The 25,674-nt window shown below is 51.8% G+C and overlaps 1 protein-coding gene across 1 annotated transcript; it reads right to left on the minus strand.

Moving 5' to 3' along the window:
• Positions 1-51: 51 nt before the first annotated feature.
• On the minus strand, positions 52-7,829 carry NR1D1 (nuclear receptor subfamily 1 group D member 1). The gene is made up of 8 exons (XM_070389801.1): positions 7,163-7,829; positions 3,981-4,322; positions 3,612-3,700; positions 3,369-3,513; positions 2,377-3,014; positions 1,900-2,085; positions 1,201-1,411; positions 52-545 (listed from the first exon to the last, which is right to left on the minus strand). The coding sequence occupies exons 1-8, from the start codon at positions 7,191-7,193 to the stop codon at positions 346-348; spliced, it is 1,842 nt and encodes a 613-aa protein (XP_070245902.1). The 5' UTR covers positions 7,194-7,829; the 3' UTR covers positions 52-345.
• Positions 7,830-25,674: the final 17,845 nt, after the last annotated feature.

The following is a 25,674-nucleotide window of genomic DNA, read 5'->3' on the forward strand; positions in this document are numbered from 1 at the left end:
CACCACCCCCTCCCCCTCCCCCCAGAACGAGCACACACCACAGAAGCCAGCTCAGCTGTGAACTATTGGATTTGAGACAGGAATAGAACAGATCGGGGGGCTAGAGAGAAAGAGCGGGGTTGGGGGAGAGTGGTTTAAATAGGGGAGGCTGGGGAGGTGCAGTGATGGGGGAGGGAGGCAGGTATTTACAAGAAGGCTCGGGGGGGCCAGAGGCTCATCTTGGAATATTTTATAACAATATAAATAAGATTCTGGTTTGCTTTTCCTTTTCGTCTCGTAAAGGAGAGAGAAGTGCAGAGTTCGATTCTGTACAAGGGGGCAGCGGCGGAAGGCCGGCCGGGCGGGTCACTGGGCGTCCACCCGGAAGGACAGCAGCTTCTCGGAGTGCATGTTGTTCAGGGTCCGCAGGTCCGGCAGCTTGAGCAGCAGCTTGGTGAAGCGGGAAGTCTCCGAGGGCCGGTTCTTCAGCACCAGAGCCCGAAGAGCCCGCAGCAGCGTCTCCTGGAGCTGCTCCACCGAAGCGGAATTCTCCATTCCCGAGCGGTCTGTGGGGAAGACGACAGCAGTGAGGCAGACTCCCTGAGCTCCTCCGACTCTGACGAGGAGGAGGAGGACGCGGAGGTCTGCGAGGATGCAGCGGTGGCCACGCAGCCTCCCCCTGAAGCCCCTCAGAGGGCCGACGGGGAAGGGGCGGGAGGGGGAACATAACGCCCTCTCCCAGGCCCTGACCCGAAAGCAGGAGATGCCTGCAAACCAGGAGCCCAGGCTCAGCAAGGCCGGCCCCCTTCCCGCCCCACCTGGCCACTCTCCCCTGAACAGGCCCAAGAGGGCCCTGGCTCCCCCGCTGCTCTGTGGTTCCCTCTGCCTGGGACGCCCTTCCCCCTCCTCTGCCTGGCAGTATCTCTACTTGTCCTTTGAGGCCCCACTCGAGTGTCACCTCCTTCCCCAGCTCCCCAGGCAGAAATAGTTGTGTGTGCTCCCAAAGCCCTTGGTTCATGCTTCTACTGTGACACTTATCTCACTGTTTTATAATTAGTCGGGCATGAGTCTGTCTCCTGAGCTAGACTGTGTCTGAATCATGTCTGTATCTCCAGTGCCCGGTGCAGGGCCTGGCCTAGAGTAGGTACTCCATAAAAGGTGTGTTGAATCGAACTGCGTCCGCCTCCTCCCCGGTCAGGCTCAGGCGAGAGCCTGACCTACCTGCAGAGACGAGCACCACCGCGGTGAAGAGGCCCAGCTCCTCCTCGGTAAGCGCCAGGGAGTTGAGCTTCTCGCTGAAGTCGAACATGGCGTTGAGCAGGTCCCCCATGCCCATGGCGCCGAGCTCCTGCAGGCTGTAGGTGGTGCGGCTCAGGAACATCACCGTCTGGTCCTTCACGTTGAACAGCGACGCAAAGCGCACCATCAGCACCTGAAGCGGGGACAGTCGTCCTGGGTGGGGCGGAAGACTTGCCAAATCGCCCCTACCCTTTTCTGAAGGGGTTACAGGTGCTGCCTTGGATTTCTCAGTCAAGACCGGGGCTAGTTTCTGAGTGGTCAGTGAGGCGGAGCGGGTGGAAGGATGGGGAACATCCCACTGGCTTTGGAATCCAGAGGGCCTGAATCTGAGTCTCAGTCTTGTCACTCCCTGTGACCCTGGGCAAGGCCCTTCGCCAAAGTGAATCTGCTCATGCCTAGAACGGGGGGTAGCGCTGTATTCTGAAGTGTTATTTTACGGTAGCAGGATGTGATTAGACCCCATTTGAGATGACATAAGTTCCGGCCATCCACAGGCAGGACTGGGTGGGATTCTGCCCCTTCCTAATCACTCAAGAGTAAGGTGGCCCCTGCCCACCCCAGACCCCCATTCTGCTGGATCCTTCCCAAGGTTGAGAGCAGGGAGCCCAAATGGTCACTCACCTCAAAGGTGCCAGCCTTAAGCAGGGTGACCTGGTCGTGCTGAGAAAGATCACGGAAACCGGGGATGTGCTTGGCAAACTCTACCACCTCCCGCACAGCGGGTGTGAAGCTCATGGAGAAGTCCTCCCAGATCTCCTGCACAGTTCGCCCGCTGCGTCCATGCGGGTACATGTTCATGGGACATGCCTGGAAAAGGGAAGGATTTGGGGAGGGGAGTATGAGCCAGGCCAGCTCAGATGGGCTTCCCTAGCAGGGCTGGGCCCCAGATTCTGCCTGGGTTAGCCTTGTGGCCTTGGAGCATGGGTCTTTCAGGTAAAGCAGCAATCAAGTGCCAGGTGGAGATCAGGGTTTCCCAAGCAGAGCCCCTCCTGCAGGACTGAACATCCTCTCTACACTTAGCCTCCATACACACCCAGCGACCCTGTGCTCAATCCGTTCTCCCCAGCCCCCTGCCCACCTCACCCCCAGTGCCCTCACCAGCAGAACGTTCTTGGAGTTGCCCTGCCGCGGACTGTTGACAGGGGCTTCGCCTTCGGGGGCTGGGTACACGTGGGTGGGGCACAGACGGTGCCCATTGCTGTTGGGCTGGTGGCAGCTGTGGTGGGCAGCGCCGGGGGGCCAAGGAGGAGGGTAGGAGGAGGAAGCCTGGCGTAAACTGTTCAGGGCCTCGTTGTGACGCTGGGCAGCCATGATGTTGTCATTGGCAGGCGGGCAGCCCTGACTTTCCCAGCGATGTGGGGTGGTGGCCGGACGGTTGCCCGAGGCATGGTTGGCATTGAAGTTGCCAGGTGAGGTGCCCAGTTTGTCATGGGCGTAGGTGAAGATCTCGCGGTGGGCCCGGGCTACCTGGGATATCACATCCTCCACTGTGGGCTCAGGACTTGGGGATCGAGGAGGCGTCAGCTGCTGTGGGAACTGGGAGAAGCCCACCAGGGGTGAGGGGGCAGGGGCTGGGGGCGGTGAGGGGCCCATGGGGCCCGGGGTGGGGTGCTGGGTGGGTGGGGTCTCCAGTGGGCACTGGCTGCTCAGCTGGTTGTTGGCCAGGTTCATGGCACTCTGCATCTCGGCCAGCATCCGCTGCTTCTCCCGTTTGGGGATGCGCCCAAAACGCACAGCTGTGACAGGATGAGAGCAGTGTCAGGAAGTTCTCACGCGCACTCACATGTTTCTCTTCCTTCCTCCTGAAAGGGCAAGCCCCCGAGGACTTGGGGTTCCATATCAAAACTAAAACCCAGAAGGCCACACCCATGGAGGGATTTTCTAAGTAGGGCTTGTGGTAGGAGGGGACCAGAGAAACTAACTGGGAAAGAAGTGTGTGTTTACCCAAGCCCTGATGAAATATGGCCACCCCCTCCGCAAACGAGACGCACAGTCTTGGGACTTTTTAAGGGAGGGACTAATTCAGAAACCTCGAGTGGAAGAAAGGGGGAAGGTGCGGGGAAGCTGGCGGGGCCATGGTGCTGCCTCACCATCTCGAGACATGCCCACGGAGAGACACTTCTTGAAGCGGCATTGCTGGCAGCGGTTACGATTGATGCGGACGATGGAGCAGTTCTCATTTTTCAGACACCTTTTGTACTGGATGTTCTGCTGGATGCTCCGACGGAAAAAGCCCTGTGGAGCAGGGCAGCGAGTGAGCATCTTGGTCCAGGCCAAGATGTGTCCTGTGTGAGAGGGTCACCTGCCCCTGCCCTTCCCTCCCCTTGCCTCACCTTGCAGCCCTCGCAGGCATGCACGCCATAGTGGAAGCCTGAAGCCACGTCCCCACACACCTTACACAGCAACACCATGCCATTCAGCTCTGAATGGAAGAGAGGGGAGGCAGGTAAACGGGGGTTTCTGAGTGGCCAGAGAGCTGGAGGTTTTCTGGGCTGGAGACTGGGTGGGGGGAAGAGCTGAGGAGGAACTTCAGAATCTAGGGGGCATTTGGATGACCAGACGGGGCCAACAGCAGCTGGTGCAACTCTAGGAGAAATCCCTGAGGCCTGAGTAGGCCCTGGAATAACTGTCACATGAAGATCAACTCCCTACCTAGACCTGGACACCTTCCCTTCCCCCAAATCAGCTGGAAACTGACTCACTGGTGATGTTGCTGGTGCTCTTGCTGGGAGACACTCGGTTACTGTCTTCCAGGGCCACCTGTAGACCCCCTGGGGGGCTCCCATTATAGAAGGAAGAGGACGATGATGACGAGGAGGAAGATGAAGAAGAAGGAGAACCATCATCACCCAAGCTGGGCGGAATGCTCCCAAAAGAGCGAGCTGGGTCCTGGGTGAGGGAGCCAGTGGGTGATGGTGGGAAGTAGGTGGGGCAACCTTGGGTCAGGGACTGGAAGCTGCCATTCGAGCTGTCACTGTATAGGGATTCAGGGCTGGTGCGGTTTGGAGAGGAGCCACTGGAGCCAATATAGGTGATGACGCCACCTGGCAGGAGAACACAAGGGAAAGGGGTGTCAACTGTTGGGCACTCAGAAGTTAACCATGTGGCACCCCTACTCTTGGAGTCCCCAGAAGAGCCACAATAAGCAATTCCCCAACATAAACCAGACATGGCCATCCAACCCCTGCAACTCTTGGCAGGTACATTCTGCATCTGCCTTGCGTGTGAGGTACCTCCCTAGAGGCATGACCTCTGTGATGCTCTGTGGCCATCTCACATATGTACTGCTCCCCCCACCCCCGCCCTGGATGCCTTCCTTTAGAGTATCAAACGCAACTAATGACTTAATTGTCAGCAGCTGACCTGGGGATGGGAGAGCAGCTGAAAACCATTCATAATGCACAAGCTTCAAGAAAAACAGCCCAGCTGCCGATTTTAATACCAACACCATTCCAGGGATGAGACCATGGAGGGGCAGCTAGCCAACAGTGAGAACAGAGGTCTTAGAAGAATAAAACAATTACATTCTCTCAAAACTGAAAGACATCATCTCCAAAGGTACTGTTCCCCTGGCCTCCAAAATCAAGAGTCAGAGTAGGCTCTATCTCTGAATCCAGGAAGGGCTTAACAGTATGAGCTGCAGGAGGTGGAAGTGAAGAACAAACTGTCCAGCCTAAAGCTTTGGAATTCCCCCTTCTAGATCTCTCCGCCTGGTGACAATGACCTTGGCTCTCTAACCATTCAGGGACTTTGGCCCTCTAGTTATATTGCCAACCAGATGGCCGAGTTCCCATTGCATTAGCAGGATAAAAAAGCGACCTGTCTGCCACACCTTTGGCCAAGTACCTCGCTTGGCTTGCCATCGGTGGGGTGGGAGAAGGGAGGATCCCAGGACACGTGTGAGCCGACACAGGCCATGCCACCGTGTCTACAGAGGCATGTCTTGCTCACCCACTGACACACACTAAGTTGGGCAGGGCCGCCCTAAAATAGCTCAAGGTTGGTCAGGGTGAACCCAGTTCCCTGTAAAACAGTTGCACAACAGATCAGCTCCTACAGTTTCAGGGTTGAGGTGGGGGGATGGGATATTTATTTGGTGGTAAATGAACCTGACCTAGTTCAGCCATCCCCCAAAAGGAAGTAAGACTTTCATCCAAAGAGACTTCCAACCTGGAAGGAGGGGCACATTCAAAAGAGTCTGGTTTTAGATCTAGATCTACCACCAACAACTTGATTTGTGATCTAGAGGAAATCAACTCCCTTCTCAGAACCCCAGTTTTACTTTCAGTGGGGAAGAGAAAAGAAAGATGAAAAGAGACTTTATATCCTTTCAGCTATGTTTCTGAGATCTAGTTGTTTTCATGGTGGTGGTTTATTCCCTAAGTCGTGTGATCCCATGGACTGAAGTCCCCCACCACGCTCCTCTGTCCATGGGATTTCCCAGGCAAGAATACTGGAGTAGTTGCCATTTCCTTCTCCAGGGTATCTTCACCACCCAGGGATTGAACCCTGGTCTCCTGCATTGCAGGGAGATTTTTTACCGACTAGGGAAGTCCTTAGGAGGCAAGCTGCTTCTTGTTTCGTGGGGGAAGGGGTAAGAGTGTTGGCAGGACTAAGAGAAGAGATGCTGGGGAACAGAAGGAATTTGTATTGTGGAGAAGCTGACTCTAAAGGCGGTAAGGTGAAGTAGGTGCAAGGACAATAAATTGAAAAGGAGTGAGGAGAAAGCTAGATGTGAGGTCTCTTTGAGGAGTGTAAACATGAAGCCACGAGAGGTCAGGGATGACTCCGTCTTACTCTGCATCGGTTATGGCGAAGGGGGGCCCCCCTCCGACAAGCGGACAGGAAAAGGAGGCAGGCGGGGGCGGTGAGTCAGCCCAGCTTCACCCAGATCTCGGCGGGGCGGGGCGGGAGCCGGGCCCTCAGCCGGCCTCACGTCCCAGCTCCACGTGTGACTCTTGCACGTGGCTCCCCAACGAGGAACCCCAGTACCCGAGGCTCCGCCCTCTCCACTTCCGTCAATCGGGAGCAGTAGCCCCGCCCCCGTTCCGCCCCTCCTAGGAGTCCCGGGTCGGGGTCTTGGGCTGAGCTTCTAACACCGGCTGGGTCGGGACTACAAGGGGAGGAGAAGAGGCGGAGGGGGGAAAAATCACGCGTTGCCGGGGCAACCGGGGGGCGGAGCTCATTATGTAACGGGGCCGGGAGGCACCCACCAATGGGGTGGCGGCCACGGCTTCTGCTGAATGAAAACAAACGCAGCACGTGGGCCCGGCTCTGCAGCCATGTGAGCGCTCCCGGCTGCCTGGGCGCTCTGGGTGTCCTCCCTGGGGCAGAGCACCACTCTTGGGGCTCCTCAAGTGCCACTCCCTACTGTCACTGAGGGTTCCCCAATGAGATCCGACCCATTTCCCCAGTCCCTCCTGCCTGGAACCCGGGTCGCCCCTCTGCTTCTCAAGTTCCTGCGGACTAGAAGGGAAGAGGAAGATTGTAAAGAGGGGGTCCTCTTTCCGAAAAGTCCAGGCATGCCACAGCTGCAGCGGGAGGATAGATGGGGGCGTTTCAGGGCACTGCTCCAAAACTCCTAGTTACTCTAAACTGTTCATCTCACCACACGTACCCACTCTCTCCATTCCTTCCTTCCCCAGGATCTGAGTCCTTCTAGCTAAAGGGAGCTTTGGGAATCTGAAGGGTGACGGTGGGGCGTTTCCGGGCGCATTCCCAGGCCGAACAACCCGCTGTGGAAATCCCAGCCCCATGTCCATCACTAGCAAATCCCCTGACCAAGGGAGTCCCCAGTCCCTTTCAAAGTTCCTCTTGTTCCAAGACGTAGAGGAGAGGAGACAGTGACAGAGAAAGAATGATGGTAGCAAAGGAATCTTAGTACCTGTGTTGTTGTTAGAGTCCAGGGTCGTCATGTCTTCACTGGCTGACAGCGGTCATTCAAACTGGACCTTGACACAACTGGAGGTTACAGTTGCAGCTGTCGCCCCCTGGGCACTGGCCGAGGGCGGGGAGTGGACCCCCGCGGCTCACGATCAGGATCCGAGGCACTCTGCAGCAAGGTCTTGGCGGGGCAGGACTGCAGCCCTGAAGAAGGGTAGAACGCTGAGGCACCGAGGTCTGTTTTGCATGGGAAGAGCAGAGAGAGTGTGGGGGAAGGGGGCGGAGGGAATCAGCCTGCAGTACTTCTGGCTAGAAGGTAGCAAGGAGGGTCGGGTCTCTGCAGTGCACGGGGTGCCACTGCCTGACGACTCCGCAGCGCTGCAGGGTATCGAATCTGGAGCTCCTTGTGCAAAAGTCCCACAGGGAGAGAGGCTGCAGTCAGGAAGTAAGTAGGTGATGGGGAGAAACAGGGCACCCAGGCGCAAAGAAGCGAGACGTGTGCCCTGCTACGTTCCCTCGGCAGCAATATTTCACTCTGCCAATCTCAGCCGCCTTTTGCCCCAGCCTTTTTCCCTGGGACAGAGGGCTCTGCGCAGGCGCCAGCAACCCAGGGTTCCCGGGCCGCACGCGGCACTGGAGCAGGTACCATGTGATCCCAGGGAGCGCCTCGTGCCCCAGTGACACACTTTTCCAGCAGCAGGCACGTTGAGCTCGGTGCGCCTGCGTAAAGCCGAGGCTGTCGGGATATGTAGTCCGTTGGCAAAGTGGGCGGACTGCGTTTATTTCCCCATTTCTGCCTTGCACAAGCTCTTGCTGGAACCGGGGAGGAGCTGCGAGCCTTGTGGGGTGGAGTGCGTTGAAGAGTCAGGGTGGCGTGTTTGGAAAGCTTGTATGGCAGAGGCATGTGAATTCCTGGGGAGGGACTGACAAGCTTGGCGGCTCCCTGGGAGATCAAAGCTAACAGCCCCTTTCTGCAAATCTTGCAAACGTGAGGGCTTCACGTGATTGTGGGACTGACCCTGCCTTGAGGTTAGTGGCCACACGAGAGAGAGATGATAGGGGAGGGAGATAGCCCCACCGTCAGGAGCTTAAGCTCCTGCAGAGCCAAGTCCTGAGAGGGAAAGGAAATGTGACCCCTTTTGCGTTCTACTCCCCTTTGGGAAAGGAGTTGCCATAGGGGTTGAGGATGTCCCTGGGGACTCCCTGTTTGCTTATATGACACCACCCCACCCACTCAAGGTGACTTTGGGGTGAGTCATTTCCCTTTGTCTAGGAAATAAAAAGGACAAGGGAAGGAAACTGTGGTGAAAGTGTTTTGAGGTCCTACAATAAAAGGACCAGAGGTAAGTCAGGGCTTGGGGCACCCCCCCAGCTCCACCCCCAGTGCTTCAGGGTAGTATGGGTTTCATATGGGAACACAGAGATCATCTTAACCCCTATCCTTTACTGATGAGAAAGGCTTAGAAGGAGTGACTGGCCCAAGGTCAGACAGCCATTGCTGGTTTCATTTGCCTACCATCAGGCAGTGAGCTGACATGAAAGTGAAACATTGAACAGGGGTTAAAAACAGCCAGCATCTCCCTTCAGAGGAGCAACTCTACCCCACTGGTGAAAGCGGGTCTCCAGTGGAGGTCTATCATGGTTTTTTTGTTTGTTTGTTTTTGGGTTTTTTTGGCCTCACCATGCAGCTTGTGGGATCCCTGACCAAGGATTGAGCCCAGATCCCTGGCAGAGAGCTCGCAGTCCTAACTGGACTGCCAGGGAATTCCCGGGTCTATCCTGTTTGAGGACTTGGGTGTGGGGAGAGCTGAGAACCTCTTCTTGAAGCAGCCCAGTGAACCCGCGCCACCTGCTGCTTCCTGCTAATCCCTCTTCAGTCCCACTGCTCCTAGGGAGGGTTTTGTTTGTTTTTTTGCACAATGGAAGCCCTTCCCCACTTGTTCACAGACCACTCCTGGGACAGCATTGATGGATGCCTGGACACAGCCATCAAAGAGGTAGAGAAAAGGAGGCGTGTGGACCCCGGGGAAGGAGTAGGCTGGGTGGTGAGGAAGTGAGTAAGCAGAGAGGACTGTGATGGTGACAGAAGGGGAGGCAGCTGGGCAGCTGGCCTGACCACTCGCTGACCCTCTGCTTCCCTGGGGAAGACAGATGGACTCCCTACAACGGCCTGGGATTTAGCTTTGTTCCCTTGCCCCCAAGAACAGTGGGAGAGAGAAGGCAGTGGGCTCTTCCCTGGGCTGCCCGAGCCCCTTGGCCCAGAGCTGGGAATCTTCAGCAGAGCGTGGGAGGGCCTGGGAGGGGCTAGGACAAACAAGGAAAGAGGCTTTTCAGGAAAACTTGGTTCTGAACTTGGCCTCCACCCCCTTTCCCTCCTCCTTCAGGGCTCTGGAGGGAACCCTGGGAGGTGATCTGCCTTATGCAGCACTGCACGCTCTCTGTGCCCTTTCTGAGTTTCCATCAGAGCCAGGACCCAAGCCCAGGGACCTGCCACCGCTGGATTCAAAGTCAGGGACCTTGGCGTGACCTCTAGCTCCCCACCAGCCTCTGCACTCCCTTTAGTTGCCCTGTTTAGCAACTACAGCTCTGTTTGCTGCTGTGGTGACCCTGCCCACCCCTTGTTCTGCTTGCTGGTGTTTATTCCCATGGGGGGAGGGCCAGGGGTCAAGATTCCCTCCCTGAGTTTACAGCCAGTGAGAGGGAGGAGGAGGCAGAGACTGCATGAGCTGAAATGCAGTCAGCCTAACTCTTGGCAAGAAGCTGGGTTGTTTTGCAGTCTGTGTGAGGTATGAAAGCGGAGGCTGGGAAGGAGGAGGCAAAGGAGGGGGGTTCCTTCTGGGTCCTCCTTCCTCTGAACCTCTTACAGGGCCCCTCCTTTTCTCCCTGACAAGTAACTTTGGGATCTTCCTTCTAAAACTGGAGAGAAGGATACAGAATAATGAAGAGGCAGGATTCTCCCTTTGTTCCAGAAGCTTCTATCTATCCACCCTGTTCCTCTCTCTGTCAACAGCTGCTGGGAAAAGGACAGAGACTATGGGACTCAGAGCCACCAAAGGGAGGGAGAAAAGGCTGGGTTGTCTGGCCTTTGGGGACCTGTAATAGAATCTAGCTTTGGCCTCTCTTTCACTTCAGCCTTGACCTAAGACAACAGGTGTATATCAACATGGCCTCCGACCCTCTCCTGCCAGCTGGACATTCCAGTTCTCTTTTACACACACACATATACACATGTGCACTCATGCACCATATCTCCCATAGCCAAATTCAGCCCAAGAATTTGGACCCTTAATAAATAGTGCTCAGATAGAATCCAAGACCTGGCACAGCAAAGCACATCTAGCTCCATATTGCCCACACTTCTGCACAGATTCCTCAGAGTCTGAGATTCCAGACTGACCTCACCATTTAGGGACAGGGTGGGATCCTGTATGTGAGTGTGTTTCCAACTATGTCTTAAATTCTCTTGGATTTCTTTGATATGGGGAAGACAGCAGAGATAGGGTAGAGGAAAGGAAAAGAGTGAGAGCTCTAAGCTCTGGCCCGAGTGTGTGTGTATGCGATCGTAGAGACCGTATGTCCGAGTGTATAAGCGTGAATGGCAGGAGTGTGCATGGATGTGTGTGTTTGATCCAAGACCTTTTCTTCTCATCAGTAGGACACTGTGGGTAACAGGACAACACCTTGTGCAAATCCTGGGTGGCCTAAATCTTGACTGACTGACTGACTGACTGAGGAGGGTGGGTCCTTGCTGGAAACCAGGTCAGGCTTCAGTAAGTGTCTTCCTCCCCCGCCCCTCTCTCACCGAGAGAACCATTGCCCCTGGGAAATAACCTACCTGCCCAGGTGATGCAAACCCCAAGACAGAAACTCTGGGAATGCCCTACACTCAGGCAGCAAGCCCTGCGCTGGGAGATACTCATTCCCAGCCCTCCTAGGTCTTTTTTTCCTGCTCTCTGAAAGGCCAGCCAGCTTTCCCTAACCCACCCAGAGCTTTGATGTCTTGGGGAGAATTTCAAGAGAATGAAGTAGGAGGGTTAAAGTCTGAGTTAATTTGTTCTTTGAGGGAGATGGAAAAAAGGAGGGTGAAGTATGATCCAGAGCTGGGTTACATGGATGTGTTTTGCCTCAGATTCTATCTTTACCTCAGTACTCCTTTTTCCAAGGAAAGGGAATAATAAATATGTACTGAGTACCAACTGTAGGCTTCCCCAGTGGCGCTAGTAGTAAAGAATCCACCTGCCAATGCAGAAGACCTGGAGACATGGGTTCGATCCCTGGGTCGGGAAGATCCCCTGAAGGAGAGCATGGCAACCCACTCCGATATTCTTGCCTGGAGAATCCCATGGACAGAGGAGCCTGGTGGGCTACACTTCATGGAGTCGCAAAGAGTCGGACACAACTGAAGCGACTTAGCATGCACACCAACTATATGCCAGGCACTGGCTAAGTGTATTACATAAATTATTTCACTGAATATCCACAACTACCCTGTGCAGTAGGTCTCATTCTGAGTTTAGAGGTGGGCAGTCTGAGACCTAGAGATATTTATTCACTTGCCCAGGATGCTTCAGAGACTAGGCGATTTGCCTTGAAGCTGTATTTGAAGTGAAGTGTGTAAAACTGAGATGTCACGTTAAATAATGGTGGGAAAAAATAATAGTGGAGTTAATGGAGGTTTTGGAGGTGCTAAAACTCCCCCAGCTGTCTCTTGGAACTACCAAGAGACACAATGAAAATGGGGATGTTGGAAATTCAACCCCGAGCCTGTGGATCAAACTCTTTCCACTAGCAAGCTGCCCATCCTGGAGAGAAGGATTACACCGAGTGGAATGTCTGAGCTGCAAGCTCATCCTGGTGCTACAAGTGAGGTGTGTCACCACGAAGGGGAAGCCTGAGCACCCCTTGCTCCTGACCCCACAAGTACCTTAGCCATCTAGAACCTCTCACTCACTCCAACCACTCTTCTTCTTCCCTTAAACGCCTGCCTTCCTCCCTCCTCCAGTCTCCTCTTCTGGTGAGGTAGAAGGGGGCAAGAATAAGGTGCAAACAAACAAACATACAATAAGACGAACTTCCTCCCACGTGCTACAACTAAAGCTCAACTAAGATGTGGTGCAGCCAAATAAATAAAAGACAGAGTTCCATGTTATCTGCTACAGAGGTGATAACTGAAGCAGGCATTGAGCTTTTTTAGTTGGTGATGAGGGGAGAGGGACACTGACATGTAGGTCTGGGCCCCTTAAAGGGCCATGGCACTTCCTTCCAAACTGTTACTCACTCAGTCGTGTCTGACTCTTTGGGACCCCATGGACTGTAGCCTGCCAGCCTCATCTTTCCATGAGATTCTCCAGGCAAGAATACTAGAGTGGGTTGCCACGTCCTTCTCCCAGGGATCTTCCTGACTCAGGGATCAAACCTGGGTCTCCTGCATTGCAGGCAGATTCTTTACCATCTGAGCCACCAAGGAAACCTGCTTCCTTCTAAGGGGTATATCAAGAATGGATTGGTTAGGGGGGAAATGGGAATCGTTTGGCGGTCCAGTGGTTAGGACTAGGCACTTTCACTACCAGGTCCCTGGTCAGGGAATTAAGATCCCACCAGCCACGTGTGGGATGCCACCCCCCCAAAAAAAGGATTTTTTGGGTTGCATGACCTCCATCTTGCTCGAAGGCACCCTCGGCAGGGGCTCCATGAATGAAGACTGCATGGATGCCCTCCTCCCTTAGGAGCCTTGTACGCGCAGACCCTTTGGTGGTAACCATATCTACATGGATCCCTTGGTAGAAACCAATTGATATGGATCTATTGCCAGAAATGACTTGTTACATATTTGGTTACCTTTATAATTCACTGAGTTGATTGACTTTTCCAGTGAAACAAAGTTCTCTTTCCTTGCTAACAGTTCAAATATAAGCTTCAGTTAAAAAAAAAAAAAAAAAAAGAATAGATTGGTTAAAGGAGTATGAAAGGCCACCAAGGACAGACAGAAGTTGTATAAAATGCCATAAGGAAACGACAACTTCCTTCCCCATTTACCTGCTTAAGAGACGAGTACTTCTAAAAACAGTCCTCTGAGAGCCACTCATCATCCTGGGTCAGTGCTTCTTCAGCAGATGATTTGGGGAATTCAATGGAGGATTCCCCTCTCTGAACCCAGGATCCCACCAAAACCACAGGATCAGGGAGGTGACATGGACCGCCTTTGGCAGTAGAAAACTAAGCCCCTGAATACCCTCCTTCTGGCATGGAGTTCCCCCTGCCAGGTTGAAGGGCGGTGGCATCCAGCACAGGCTATGCCAAGGCCATCCTGTCCGACCTTTGTATGCTCTGCTGGAGCCCAGGGCTGGTGTCATCTTCCAGGTTCCTGCACCTGCCCACTGGCTGTCCTTGAGCCTCTGTAGGACGCACACACACGGGAATGTGCAGGGGGAGTGGTGGGGGCGGGGATGCCCATGTGCCTGCCCCTATTTCGATCGTTTACCCCAGCTCTGTCTCAAACCTCCGTGTCCAGCGTCTCTCCTCATTCCTTGGGTCTCTGCAGATCTCCTCAGAGCTGCCTGGGGGAGGCCAGAGGCTCATGACAGTCCTCGTGAGCAGGATGGACCTTGGAGGAGCTGCAGCCTGGGCAGGCATTAGGGGCTGAGTGTAGCTTCTGGGAGGCTTACATAAACACTGGCTGGGATGAGGAGGGAAAGAGGGATGCAGTGGGCAGCCCAGGGAAGAAAAGCAACCCTGGACAGCCAGCTCAATCTGAGTGGAAAGAAGGAACAAGGCTGGTTTTCCCTCCTCCCATCTCTCTCCCCTGGTTTGCAACTGTTAGTTGGTCTGGAAAGACTGCAGTATCTTGGGGGAGGGGGCAGGCGAAGGAGAGGGGGAGGATGCAACTTCACAAATTTGGGATCCCTCCCCTTTTTCTAAATTGGGGGTCGGGGTGGGAAGAAGCAATTTGCCAAAGAGATTTTTCAATGCCACAGGAAGGAGCTTTGGCTCATTAGAATGCGCAGTTTGCACCCTGAAAAAAAAAATCTGTGCTGGTTGCAAAAATGCAGACGTGTGTAGGGGCCCAGCAGAGAATTAAAAAAAAAAAAAAGCGCTAGCTCTGCAATGCAGGATCTGCGAAGTTTTGATGCGGTGAGAAAATGTGGGTCGTGCTCAGTTCGTTTGCTTGTTCCTGCTAACCTACTGTCCGCCTGACTCCAGCATCGTCTCACATCCCAGCGAGAGGCACTGCAGTTCAGAAACAGGGTCACGGGTGGGGGCCAGAGCCCAGGGCTGGGACCAGGGGTCTGGGGTTAGAGTGCTGAGACAGGATACTATGGGGCTGGGAGGACTGGGCAGAAGGGAGGCTGGAGGGATGGAGGGATGGAGGCTGAACTTGTCTCAAACTCCCAAGGAAGAGTTTGTTCTCCAGCTGGACGGGGTTAGTGTTCTTCCAGATCTCACCCCCACCCCCATCCCATCCCTCAGCTCCTCCCGATCCCCAGTTGGCAGAGGGATTTTCCTTTTCCTGTCTGCTCACCCTGCAGATCACTGCTGCAGAAAGAATCCTGAGCTCTCCAGGTTCTAATCCTGGACGGAGCACTCACTGTATCTTTGGGTGGCATCCTCCTTCCTAGAAACAGGGGACCCTGCAGCCTGACTGGAGGAGCCCAGACTGCAGGGAAACCAAGTCTTGGCTCTGGGCTGCCATTAGCACATCAGTTGGAGGGCTGAGGCTGGCATTCTGTGTTCTTGGCTTGGGGAGGCTTTTTGTTCGTTTGGGGCCTAGGGCTCTAGGTTGTGTAAATGCCAAGGGGCTGCCTTGAAGGAGAACCTGCCCCAGGGGAAACCATGTTGCTTTCCTGGGTGTTTTCTCCCCTGGTGGCTAGCGAGAGGCAGGAGACGCAAGCAGGGTAAAGAGCCACGAGACGGGGGAAGGGAGCCCAATGCCTTTTCACTTCTTCCCCATCTTTCCTCCTGCTTCTCCGGTCGGTGGAGGACCGGGCCGAGTGTGTCTGTGCCGGCCCGAGGCTCACGCGGGCTGCCGGGGTCACATGGCCCGGGCATGTGCAGCCTGCTCCATTTCTACCACAACAACTCGCTCATAAACAGCCCGGCTGCCGCGGCGGTGGCGGCGCAGACATGTGCGAGCGAGGGGGTGGGGCACGTGGCCCTGCCCGAGCCAAGGGAAGGCGCTCGCTCAGCACGGCCTCTCCCCTCCCCGCGCTGGCGCTGCCTCGCCACAGGAAATTCCTAGTGCTCCGCTGCTGCTGCAAAACATGTTTTTGGGAAGTGACTTTCAATAAGTATGGAGTCGATGGACTATTTAAATGGAGACAGAACGGATAATCAGTCGGAGACCCGCTTCTGCCCTCCCTTGCCCTCTCTGGGATCCCTGGAGGGCTGACCAGGAGTCACGTGTTCCTAATTCTCACCTAGTGAGAGGAACTGTTCCTTCCTACTAAACTGTATGAAATTAGAACCAACCAGGTCCCCGTGGTGAGTGAGCACTGAGGTGAGGGGCTGTGGTTGCCTAAGCCAGGGGTGCTCAGGATCCACTGGTGGTCCCAGGATTAGTGGTGGGGTCAGCATCACCTGGGCACCTGTTAGAAGAAATGCAGGTTCTCATGTCCCATCCCAGACCCATGAATCAGAAACTCTGGTGGTGGAGCCCAGCAGTCTGAGTTCCACCCAGCCCTACAGGCGAGTCTGATGCTGGAGAACCATGGCTCTGGGTCTCTGTTCTCTAGCAAACAATCCTGTAGGAGATTCTATCCCATAATCTGGGGAAGGTCTTCCTTCTTCCTTTGTGCTTCTTTATCTTAAAGTATAGCCAGAGAGTGTAACTTGATTCATTTTGACTCAGTGTGAAAAGCATTTACTGAGTGCCTACTGTGTGCAAGGATTCTGGAAATGAGAGCAAATGAGTAGTGAGAGGATAAGTAGCTGAGACATGATAGGGTAAGGTTTGGGGGGAAGAATGAGGGAAAGAGAAGGCCAAGACTGTTTATCCTTTCTCCATCTTCCCTACATTTCTTCCTGAGGCTCCTACAGAACAATCCATTGTGGTTTAAACTGTTTTGAGTCTAGAGGTAGAAACTGGTCCCTTGTCTATTTTTGCTGGCCTTGGGAACCCCAAACTTGTTACAAACATAGGTCCTTTGACTCCCCATGCAAAACCAATAGTATGAGCACCATCATACTCTTCAGTTCAGTTGCTCAGTTGTGTCTGACTCTTTGGGACCCCATGGACTGCGCCATCAGTTCAGTTCAGTTCAGTCGCTCAGTCGTGTCCAACTCTTCGAGACCCCATGAATCGCAGCACCCCAGGCCTCCCTGTCCATCACCAACTCCCGGAGTTCACCCAGACCCACGTCCATCGAGTCAGTGATGCCATCCAGCCATCTCATCCTCTGTCGTCCCCTTCTCCTCCTTCCCCCAATCCCTCCCAGCATCAGAGTCTTTTCCAATGAGTCAACTCTTGTCATGAGGTGGCCAAAGTACTGGAGTTTCAGCTTCAGCATCGTTCTCTCCAAAGAAATCCCAAGGCTGATCTCCTTCAGAATGGACTGGTTGGATCTCCTTGCAGTCCAAGGGACTCTCAAGAGTCTTCTCCAACACCATAGTTCAAAAGCATCAATTCTTCGGCGCTCAGCCTTCTTCATAGTCCAACTCTCACATCCATACATGACCACAGGGAAAACCATAGCCTTGACTAGACGAACCTTTGTTGGCAAAGTAATGTCTCTGCTTTTGAATATGCTATCTAGGTTGGTCATAACTTTTCTTCCAAGGAGTAAGCGTCTTTTAATTTCATGGCTGCAGTCACCATCTGCAGTGATTTTGGAGCCCAGAAAAATAAAGTCTGACACTGTTTCCACTGTTTCCCCCTCTATTTCCCATGAAGTGATGGGACCGGATGCCATAGAGGCACACAAAGACACACATTCCTCAGGGTGGGGTGGGGGTGGGGTGGCAGGGGTAGGGTCAAGAAATGGAATGAGGTCCCAAAGGGTTGGAAGTACCCTCAGGCAAAATGAGTTTAACAGATAAAAAGCAGGAAGAGCCTTTCAGTGGGGGAGGGTGGGGACAACCGTGGCCTACTCTAGCTTCCTGAGACCCAAAAACTGACCAGAGGAAGCAGAAGGTCTCTGAGGGCAAGTCACAAAGGCTTCTGAGAATGAAACCTGAGCCTTGAAAGCAAGGTGACTGGAGAATGGGGGATGGACACAAGAAGGGTTCCCTCACACAGGCAAGCAGAGAAAAATGGAGCATGGGAGGGAAAGCCAGGGATGGGGCCTTGCTCAGCCTTGCCTCTCTCCACTTCCCTCCTCCATCACAGGTTAGCCTCTCAGGAGCAGAACTCCCATGACTTGTCTCAGATGTGACCAGTTGACTTATAGCCTCTCCATGCTTCATTTTTTGAGGAATATGCTTTCCTCCGGTTCTCACAGAGCCCTTTCTCTCACTTCTCTGCAAGCTTTCCTCTCTGTGTCTGAAAGGCACTGGGCTCAAGGAGCAGACAGCCCTGCAGGTTCAGCTGCAATGACCTACATCGGCTCTCCCCTAGGCCCTGGTGTGGGGGTGCTGAGGTTTCAAGACAGGAACTTGGGAATCTAGCACAGATCTGCAGATGATGACTTCAGGGAGACAGGCTGCAAAATCTGCACTGGTGGACTGTGAGGTAGGGTTGAGTTCTCACTTTGTCATTTGTGGACAATATCAGAAGACTCTCCTATCCCCCCAACGCAAAAACATTTCTGAGCAGTGACCCACTGGATAGGAGCCAGAGGTCTCTGACAGGCCTGGTCTCTATATTCATTAGATTTGGGAGTAGTTTTTGCCCATTACCCATTCTCACTGAACCCATTCCAGTCGGCTGGAAAGATCTCCTTGGCCCTGAGGTAGACCAACAAGTTTAGATTTCAACTGATTTATTTCAGGAACATGGAAGCTTGGTAGAAGTAGTCAGATATGCAGAAATCCACTCCCAAGCTTTACTATTAAGAGACGTACTTCCTTAGACCCAATGGCTCTGAGAAGGATCCACAAGGAGCCCCAGGGCTCAGGACTATGGCTGCTGAACCTCTGCTTCCAGCTACAGGCCTTCTGGAACAGGCAAGACAGGTTCTAAAATAGTTTTCCCCCACCCCCACCTCTCACTACGAACCAGTGTTTAGGATGCCCACCACCTCCAGATTGTGGATGTTTTGCTCTGGCAAGGAAATCCTATTATGGGGATAGGAAATTAGGTGATGGTGACAGAGAATGATAGATGAGCCTTTTGCTTAGCAGGCAGAGAGAGAGCGAGAGCGCGCGAGCGAGCAGGCTATACAGGATTGGGTGGCTCTCCTGTCCAAAGGGCTTCCCCTTGGCCAAGCCCCACCCCAAAGCCCAGGAAGTCCAGAGCTTGGCACCCAGCCAGGGTGAGAGCATTCCTCCGGACTCTGACAGGCCGTGGGGGATGGTGGTAGTGCTCCTACCGCGAGGATGGGGGAGGGGAAGGAAACGCGCAGGGGAGGAAATGACTTCGGAGGGTAAGAGGTGGGGAGCTATTATAGTTCTTGGTCCCACGAATCCCTTTTAGAAAGAAAGGCTGAGGCTGAATGTCTTCCCAACAGCCATGCGAAGGGTCTGCAGCTTCAGAGCAAATGACCCCTAAGTCACCTCTCTGCTGAGGGTCACCACTGAAGTCCTGAACAGTCCTCTGGAGGTTCTCTGTCTCCGCGTCCCTAACTCTGGGGCTGTGGTTGAGCTCGGGAGACCCCGAGTGGCGAAAATCTGGAATTGCAGCTGGGCTGGGGGAGGAGTCCATCGGGTCTCCCTCAGCCTCTCCACCAGGGCCCCTCCCTTTTCCTGCACTAGGCCCAGAACTCTGGAAATAGCACCTGGTAACCGGAGCGCTGACAGATGCTGAGTTATAGAAGGGCAAGTGTCCTTTACGTTCTAGCTTCATTGCCTTGGAGCTGTTTCGCTGGAAAATAAGTGCCTTAGGACTCCTCCCATTCCCTTCCACACATCTCTCTTTAGTATGCCCCTGGGTAGTGTACCTCTTGGCTACAATGGAAGTCCCCCTGTTTGTGGCCCAAGAGACTTTTAGCCTTTGGGTTATCTACTATGACCTCTATGACTCTGGAGGGACAAATGGCACCCGACTATTCTGATTTTAAATTTACCCTTCCTTTTCTGAGCACTGCTTAATGTACAACCCTTTCTCCTAGTCAGCCTTCAGTCGCATACCTTCCATTACCCCAATTCCTACCCAAACCCTCAGTCTCACATCTTACCTGGGGAAAAGGAGTGGAGAAGAAAATGGACAAAGTCTTTGTGAGAATTTTCCCAAGGAAAACGGTTCCCTCTGTTTAGCTTCACTTGAAAAATTGATGCTTTTGAACTGTGGTGCTGGAGAAGACTCTTGAGAATCCCTTGGACTGCAAGGAGATCAAACCAGTCAATCCTAAAGGAAATCAGTCTTGAATATTCATTGGAGGGACTGATGCTGAAGCTGAAGCTCCAGTACTTTGGCCACCTGATGTGAAGAACTGACTCATTGGAAAAGACCTTGATGCTGGGAAAGACAAAGCAGGAGGAGAAGGGGACAAGAGAGGATGAGATGGTGGATGGCATCACCGACTTGATGGACATGAGCAAGCTCCGGTAGTTGGTGCTGGACAGGGAAGCCTGGCATGCTGCAGTCCACGGAGTTGCAAAGAGTCGGACACGCCTGAGCGACTGAACTGGCTAGCTTTTCCTGGTTAGTCCCCTTGCTCTGCATCAAACCTTACCACTGGACTGATTTTTACTGTCCTGCCCTCCCCTTTCCTCCAACATGATCTTCCAGGGCTCTACCCATCCTGGGCAAATGTTCTCAACGCTGGGAGAGGATTCTGCATTCTGGAAATAATTTGCAGCTTGAGGAAACAGCCCATAGAGGAAGAACTGTTTTCAGTGTTGTTGGGGAAAGGGAGGTGATGGAGGAGGCCACAAACTGAAGGCTCACTCTAGGAGAGGTCACGTTCCCGTTATCCGGCACATAATTAAAGAACTCAGCTGGTATTCGGGGATCTCCGAGAGCTCTGCCAACATCGTGAAGAACTCTAGGGAAATCAAGTACAGGTAGTCAAGTTTACAGCTAGGGATTAAAACTCTACCCAACTCCTCCTCCAAAACAATTTCCTTTCACGATATCCCTCCTCTTGAATTTGCCTCATCTTTTAGTTGTATGATCCTTAAAGCTATCAGCCAGGGAGTTACGTGGGTTTGAAATAATCTTAAGTAGAGGCAGCAACAGCCCCCTTTTGCACTCCAGCCCTCAATCAGCTTTCCTCTTCTCCCCATGCTGCTGCTCCACATTCACCCTGAAGGGGGCACTTTTGTTCAGTCGTTAAAAGTCCTTTTGCCAGCGAAAAAGGAGCCGAAGAAGGAAATTTAACAATTGGTCACGTGTTGGGGGTGGGGTCCTCGCAGAGGTTTCTGGGAAGGGAAGGGAGGTCCACGTGGAGTGGGCGGGACTCGCTGAAAGTTTTGGCGGGGCTGGCAAAGGGAGAAATATGCCCGAATTTGAGTTGTGATTTTATTTGGAAAAAAAAAAAAAAGGCAGCAGAGAGGGTGGAGGGTGTGTCCTGCGGAGAGGCCCCCGCGGAGGGGAGAAGGGGAGCGGCACGCAAGCATCCTGCTCGCGGAAGCCTGGAACGCAGGGCAGGGTTTTTGCCAGAAAGAGCTCTGGGCCGGTGCCGAGCTTCAGAGCCGGAAACTTCTGTGGCTCCATGCTGGTTCCCCATCCCCCAATCCTCCAGAAGGGAAAGGTAGCCTCTCCACCCGTGGGTCTCATTTCGGTGCCCTGTGGAGCTGGGCTACTGCCAGCTACGCAGCCCCAGTCTTTATTTACCTTTCCGAGAGCCTCAGGAAGCTGCAGAGATGAATCTTCTCTTTCTGGGAAGAAGCCAAAGCAAGTCTCTTTATACTACTTAGTTCTACCCCACTATTAGTAGGGAAAGGCAACTTCATGCAGTCTTAAAGGTGATCTATTTCTTTTTTTTTGGTCTGGGGAAACCAGGACCCAGACTGGTAAAAGGGTTTGCTACATGCTTTTTCCACACTGTAGGCTTTCCATTCAAAGAATGTAGGTCATGGAAATGGGATTCCGTCATTCCAAAAGTCTTAAGAATAATGGTTGAAGTGTTGGCTTTATCTCCATCCATACACTTAGCCAGAGGGCAAATGGAAATGGTCACTATCCCATTAGGGATGAAATAGGCAGAGAAGTGTTTAGGGACTTGATTTATGGGTCCTATGGTTTACCTCAGGCTCCTTCTCAAGCCAGCAGGTCTACTCTCTCCCTCTTGGTCTTTACTCTTTGGTATCTTATGTCCTTATGTGTCCTAGTTTAGGGATTATCACAGTTTAAAACCTAATGATAGGGCTTCCCTGGTGGTTCAGTGATAAAGAATCCGCATGCTAATGCAGAAGACACAGGATCCATCCCTGATCTGGGAAGACCCCACGTGCCTCAGAACAACTAAGCTGATGGGCCACATCTGTTGAGCCTTGCCACAGTCGGAGAGCCACAACTACTGAAGCCCAGGAGCCCTAGAGCCTGTGTGCAGTAACAAGAGAAGCTTTCATAATGAGGAACCTGTGCACTGTGACTAGAATAGCCCCCACTCTCTCCAACTAAAGACCCAGTACAGCCAAAATAAATAAATACGATTAGTTAAAAAAAAAAACTAATGGTTTCGAAGCAAAAATTCTCTTCCTTTTTAGAGAGTTTCTCTTCCCAAGTTTCAGTTTTCTGGTAGTTTATTCACCTCATCCAATGAATTGAGATCAAGGAGATCAGACATCAAATTCAAAATTCCAGCCTTTTGGGGGAGAAAAGCATGTTTACTTAGTCTGAAGCAGTGAAATCCTAGATTTTGGATTTCAGTGCTGTAAAGTTTTCAGGAAAAAAAAAAATGTAGGGAACTGATGTAGGATTGCCAGCTTTTTATTTTGCCAAGGACATTAAAAAACTACCACTACCAATTGCTGTGTACTATCATCATCATTTTAGAAAGGTACATTTCAACATTTGCAAAATAGCAAGTATGTGATCTCTGAGTAAGTGACAGTATTAAGCCACCCTGCCTTAAATTTTGGTTTCGCTGGTGGCTCAGACAGTAAAGAATCAGCCTGCAATGTGGGAGACCTGGGTTTGATCCGGGGTTGGGATCAAAGATCCCCTGGAGCAGGGCATGGCAACCCACTCGAGTATTCTTTCCTGGAAAATCCACATGGAGAGAGGAGCCTGGCATTAAATTTACATGGGCGCATTTGTTATTTGTAGACGTATTTATTTATCTTTGTTTGCACCGGGTCTTCATTGCTGTGTACAGGCTTTCTCTAGTTGTGACAAGTGGGGGCTACTCTTTCTTGAGACGCTCGGGCTTCTTTTTGCAATGGCTTCTCTTGTGGTGCACACCCTCAGTTGCTTTGAGGCATGTGGAATTTTCCTGGACCAGGGATCGAACCTGAGTCCCCTGCATTGGCAACTGGTTTCTCATCCACTGTACCACCAGGGAAGTCCTATTTGTAAACTTTCAAATAATGGCCATTCTGACTGGTTTGAGGTGGTGCTCCATTATAATTTGATTTGCATTTCTCTAATAATTCAGCTAAGTATTTTTGAATATTGAAAATCTAAAGTAGTATTTCACATAACATGAAAATGTATGAAATTTGAACTTCAGTGTCCATAAATAAAATTTTGTAACATGGTAGGAATGTGATCACTGTTGCGGTATTCACACCAGAGCCTTTGCTTTCAAACAGTGAATCTGCAACCTGTCATTCCCTCTAAATCCCCATACCAGTGGTACCTTAACCATCAGCCACCATTTGTTCATTTACAGTCTTTTGTGCTGCAACAGCAGAGTTGAATAGTGCAAGAAATTCCACTGCTGTCAAAGCCTAAAATATTTACTATCTGGTTCTCGAATAATAGGTCCTGATATAGACGCCAATGTAGTGTTTTTCAGACTTAAGGTGAATCAGAATCATCTGGTGCACTTGTTAAAACACATACTGCTTAATCCCACCCAGAGTTTCTGATTCACTATGTCTAGGGTGGGACCCACGGAGAAGGCAATGGTGCCCCACTCCAGCACTCTTGCTTAGAAAATCCCATGGATGGAGGAGCCTGGTAGGCTGCAGTCCATGGGGTCGCTGAGTTGGACACGACTGAGCAACTTCACTTTCACTTTTCACTTTCATGCATTGGAGAAGGAAATGGCAACCCACTCCAGTGTTATTGCCTGGAGAATCCCAGGGACGGGGGAGCCTGGTGGGCTGCCGTCTATGGGGTTGAACAGAGTTGGACATGACTGAAGTGACTTAGCAGCAGCAGCAGCAGATTGGGACCCAAGAATTTGCATTTCGAACAAGTTCCCAGGTGATGACAGTCCAGATTTGGTCTTGTTGTTCACTCAGTTGTGTCACTCTTTGCAACCCTATGGACTGTAGCACGCCAGGCTTCCCTGTCCTTCACTATCTCTGTTTGCTTGGACTCACATCCATTGAGTCAATGATACCATCCAACCATCTCATCCTGTCACCCCCTTATCCTCCTGCCCGCCCCATCTTTCCCAGCATCAGGGTCTTTTCCAATGAGTCAGTTCTTTGAATCAGGTGGCCAGCATATTGGAGCTTCAGCATCAGTCCTTCCAGTGAATAGTCAAAGTTGATTTCCTTTAGGATTGACTGGTTTGATCTTCTTGCTCTTGAAGGAACTCTCAAGAGTCTTCTCCAGCACCACAGTTCAAAAGCATCAATTGTTTGGTGCTCAGCCTTCTTTATGGCCCACCTCTCACATCTGTACACGACTACTGGCAAAAAGCATAGCTTTGACTAATAACGGGAGTTTGTTGGAGAATTCCATGGCCAGAGGAGCCTAGTGGGCTGAAGTCCATTGGCCACAAAGAGTTGGACGTGACTGAGCGACTAACATTTGGTCTAGTGAGGAAGAGAACAGGGAATTTGTTCATGGAACAAATCCTGGTCTTAGAAGTCGACCACAAAGTCCTCCTTCTCCCTCATGCCTTCCTCACTGTTTCTACTGATTACAAAGAAAGTGAAAGTTTAGTCGTGCAGTCTTGTCTCTTTCTGACTCCATGGACTGTAGCCCACCAGGCTCCTCCATCCACGGGATTTTCCAAGCAAGAGTACTGGAGTGGGTTGCCATTTCCTTCTCCAATTGATTACAAAGTTCTGTAAAATAATAATGCGAAAACTAGATTCTCAAGCCTTATATTAACCATTTATCATCTCTCACTTGAACTAATAGCCTGCAAGTTGGTCTCCTGCCTTCAGTACATATATTAGCTTTCAAAAACACAAATCTGATTATTCCTCACTTTGCTGGAAATCTTTCAGTGTTTCACCTTGGCTGATAAATCAGTTGTCTCAAGTCCCTCAGAGAGGGATTGGTTCCAAAATCCTGCTCAGGATACCAAAATCCTCGAATGCTCAAGTCTCTTATATAAAATGGTGTATATTTGCATATAGCCTATGCATATCCTCTAAGTCATCTCTAGTTACTTACAATACCTAACACAATGCAAATGATATGTAAATCATTGTTGGGCTTGTAGCAAATTCAAGTTTTGCTTCTTGGAACTTTCTGGAATTTTTGTTCCTGAATATTTTCAACTTGCACTTGGTTGAACCTGTAGATGTGGAACCTGTGCATGTGGAGGGTCGATTGTATCCATTTCTTAACTGGGCCTTCAGACCTCAATAATCTGGTCTCAATATACCTCGCCTGTTTTATCGCCTATATTCCCCACTATCCAAGCTAAAGTCCAGTTGACTTCTCCATTTCCTCCAATACATCCTTTTATCCCAGGTATCTGTAATGTTCTCAACTCTGCAATGTCCTCCTATGGCCTCAGCCTTTAAGACCCACTTCAGTTGTCACTTCCTCAGTTCCCTCCAGATAGTATGTTCTATCTTCTCTGTGCTTCTAGACAACTTTTTTCTTCCCTAGGTTTCACTATTTACACCCTATTAATAAGGCTGTCACTCTCAACCAAGCTAAAGGTCAAGGGTAGAGGCTTTCTCTTAAATATCTAAACACTTCATTTACTCAGTGAATATTTATTAACTGCCTACTTTAGGCCAGATATATTTCTACGGGCTAAGGAGACAGCAGAGAAAGAAAACATAAAGCTCACATTCTAGTGGAAGAGGACAATAAACACAATAAATTACATATTAGATAGTAATATCTAACATTATCTATTAGGGGCTTCCCTGGTGGCTCAAAGGTTAAAGCATCTGCCTGCAATGTGGGAGACCTGGGTTTGATCCCTGGGTCAGGAAGATCCCCTGGAGAAGGAAATGGCAACCCACTCCAGTATTCTTGCCTGGAGAATCCCATGGACAGAGGAGCCTGGTGGGCTACAGTCCACAGGGTCGCAAAGGGTCGGACACGACTGAGCGACTTCATTTCACTTCACTTCAGATAGTAATAAGTTTATGAAAAAACTAAAGCAGGAA

Source organism: Bos mutus, chromosome 19 (genome assembly GCF_027580195.1).
Source record: "Bos mutus isolate GX-2022 chromosome 19, NWIPB_WYAK_1.1, whole genome shotgun sequence".
Classification (NCBI taxonomy): domain Eukaryota; kingdom Metazoa; phylum Chordata; class Mammalia; order Artiodactyla; family Bovidae; genus Bos; species Bos mutus.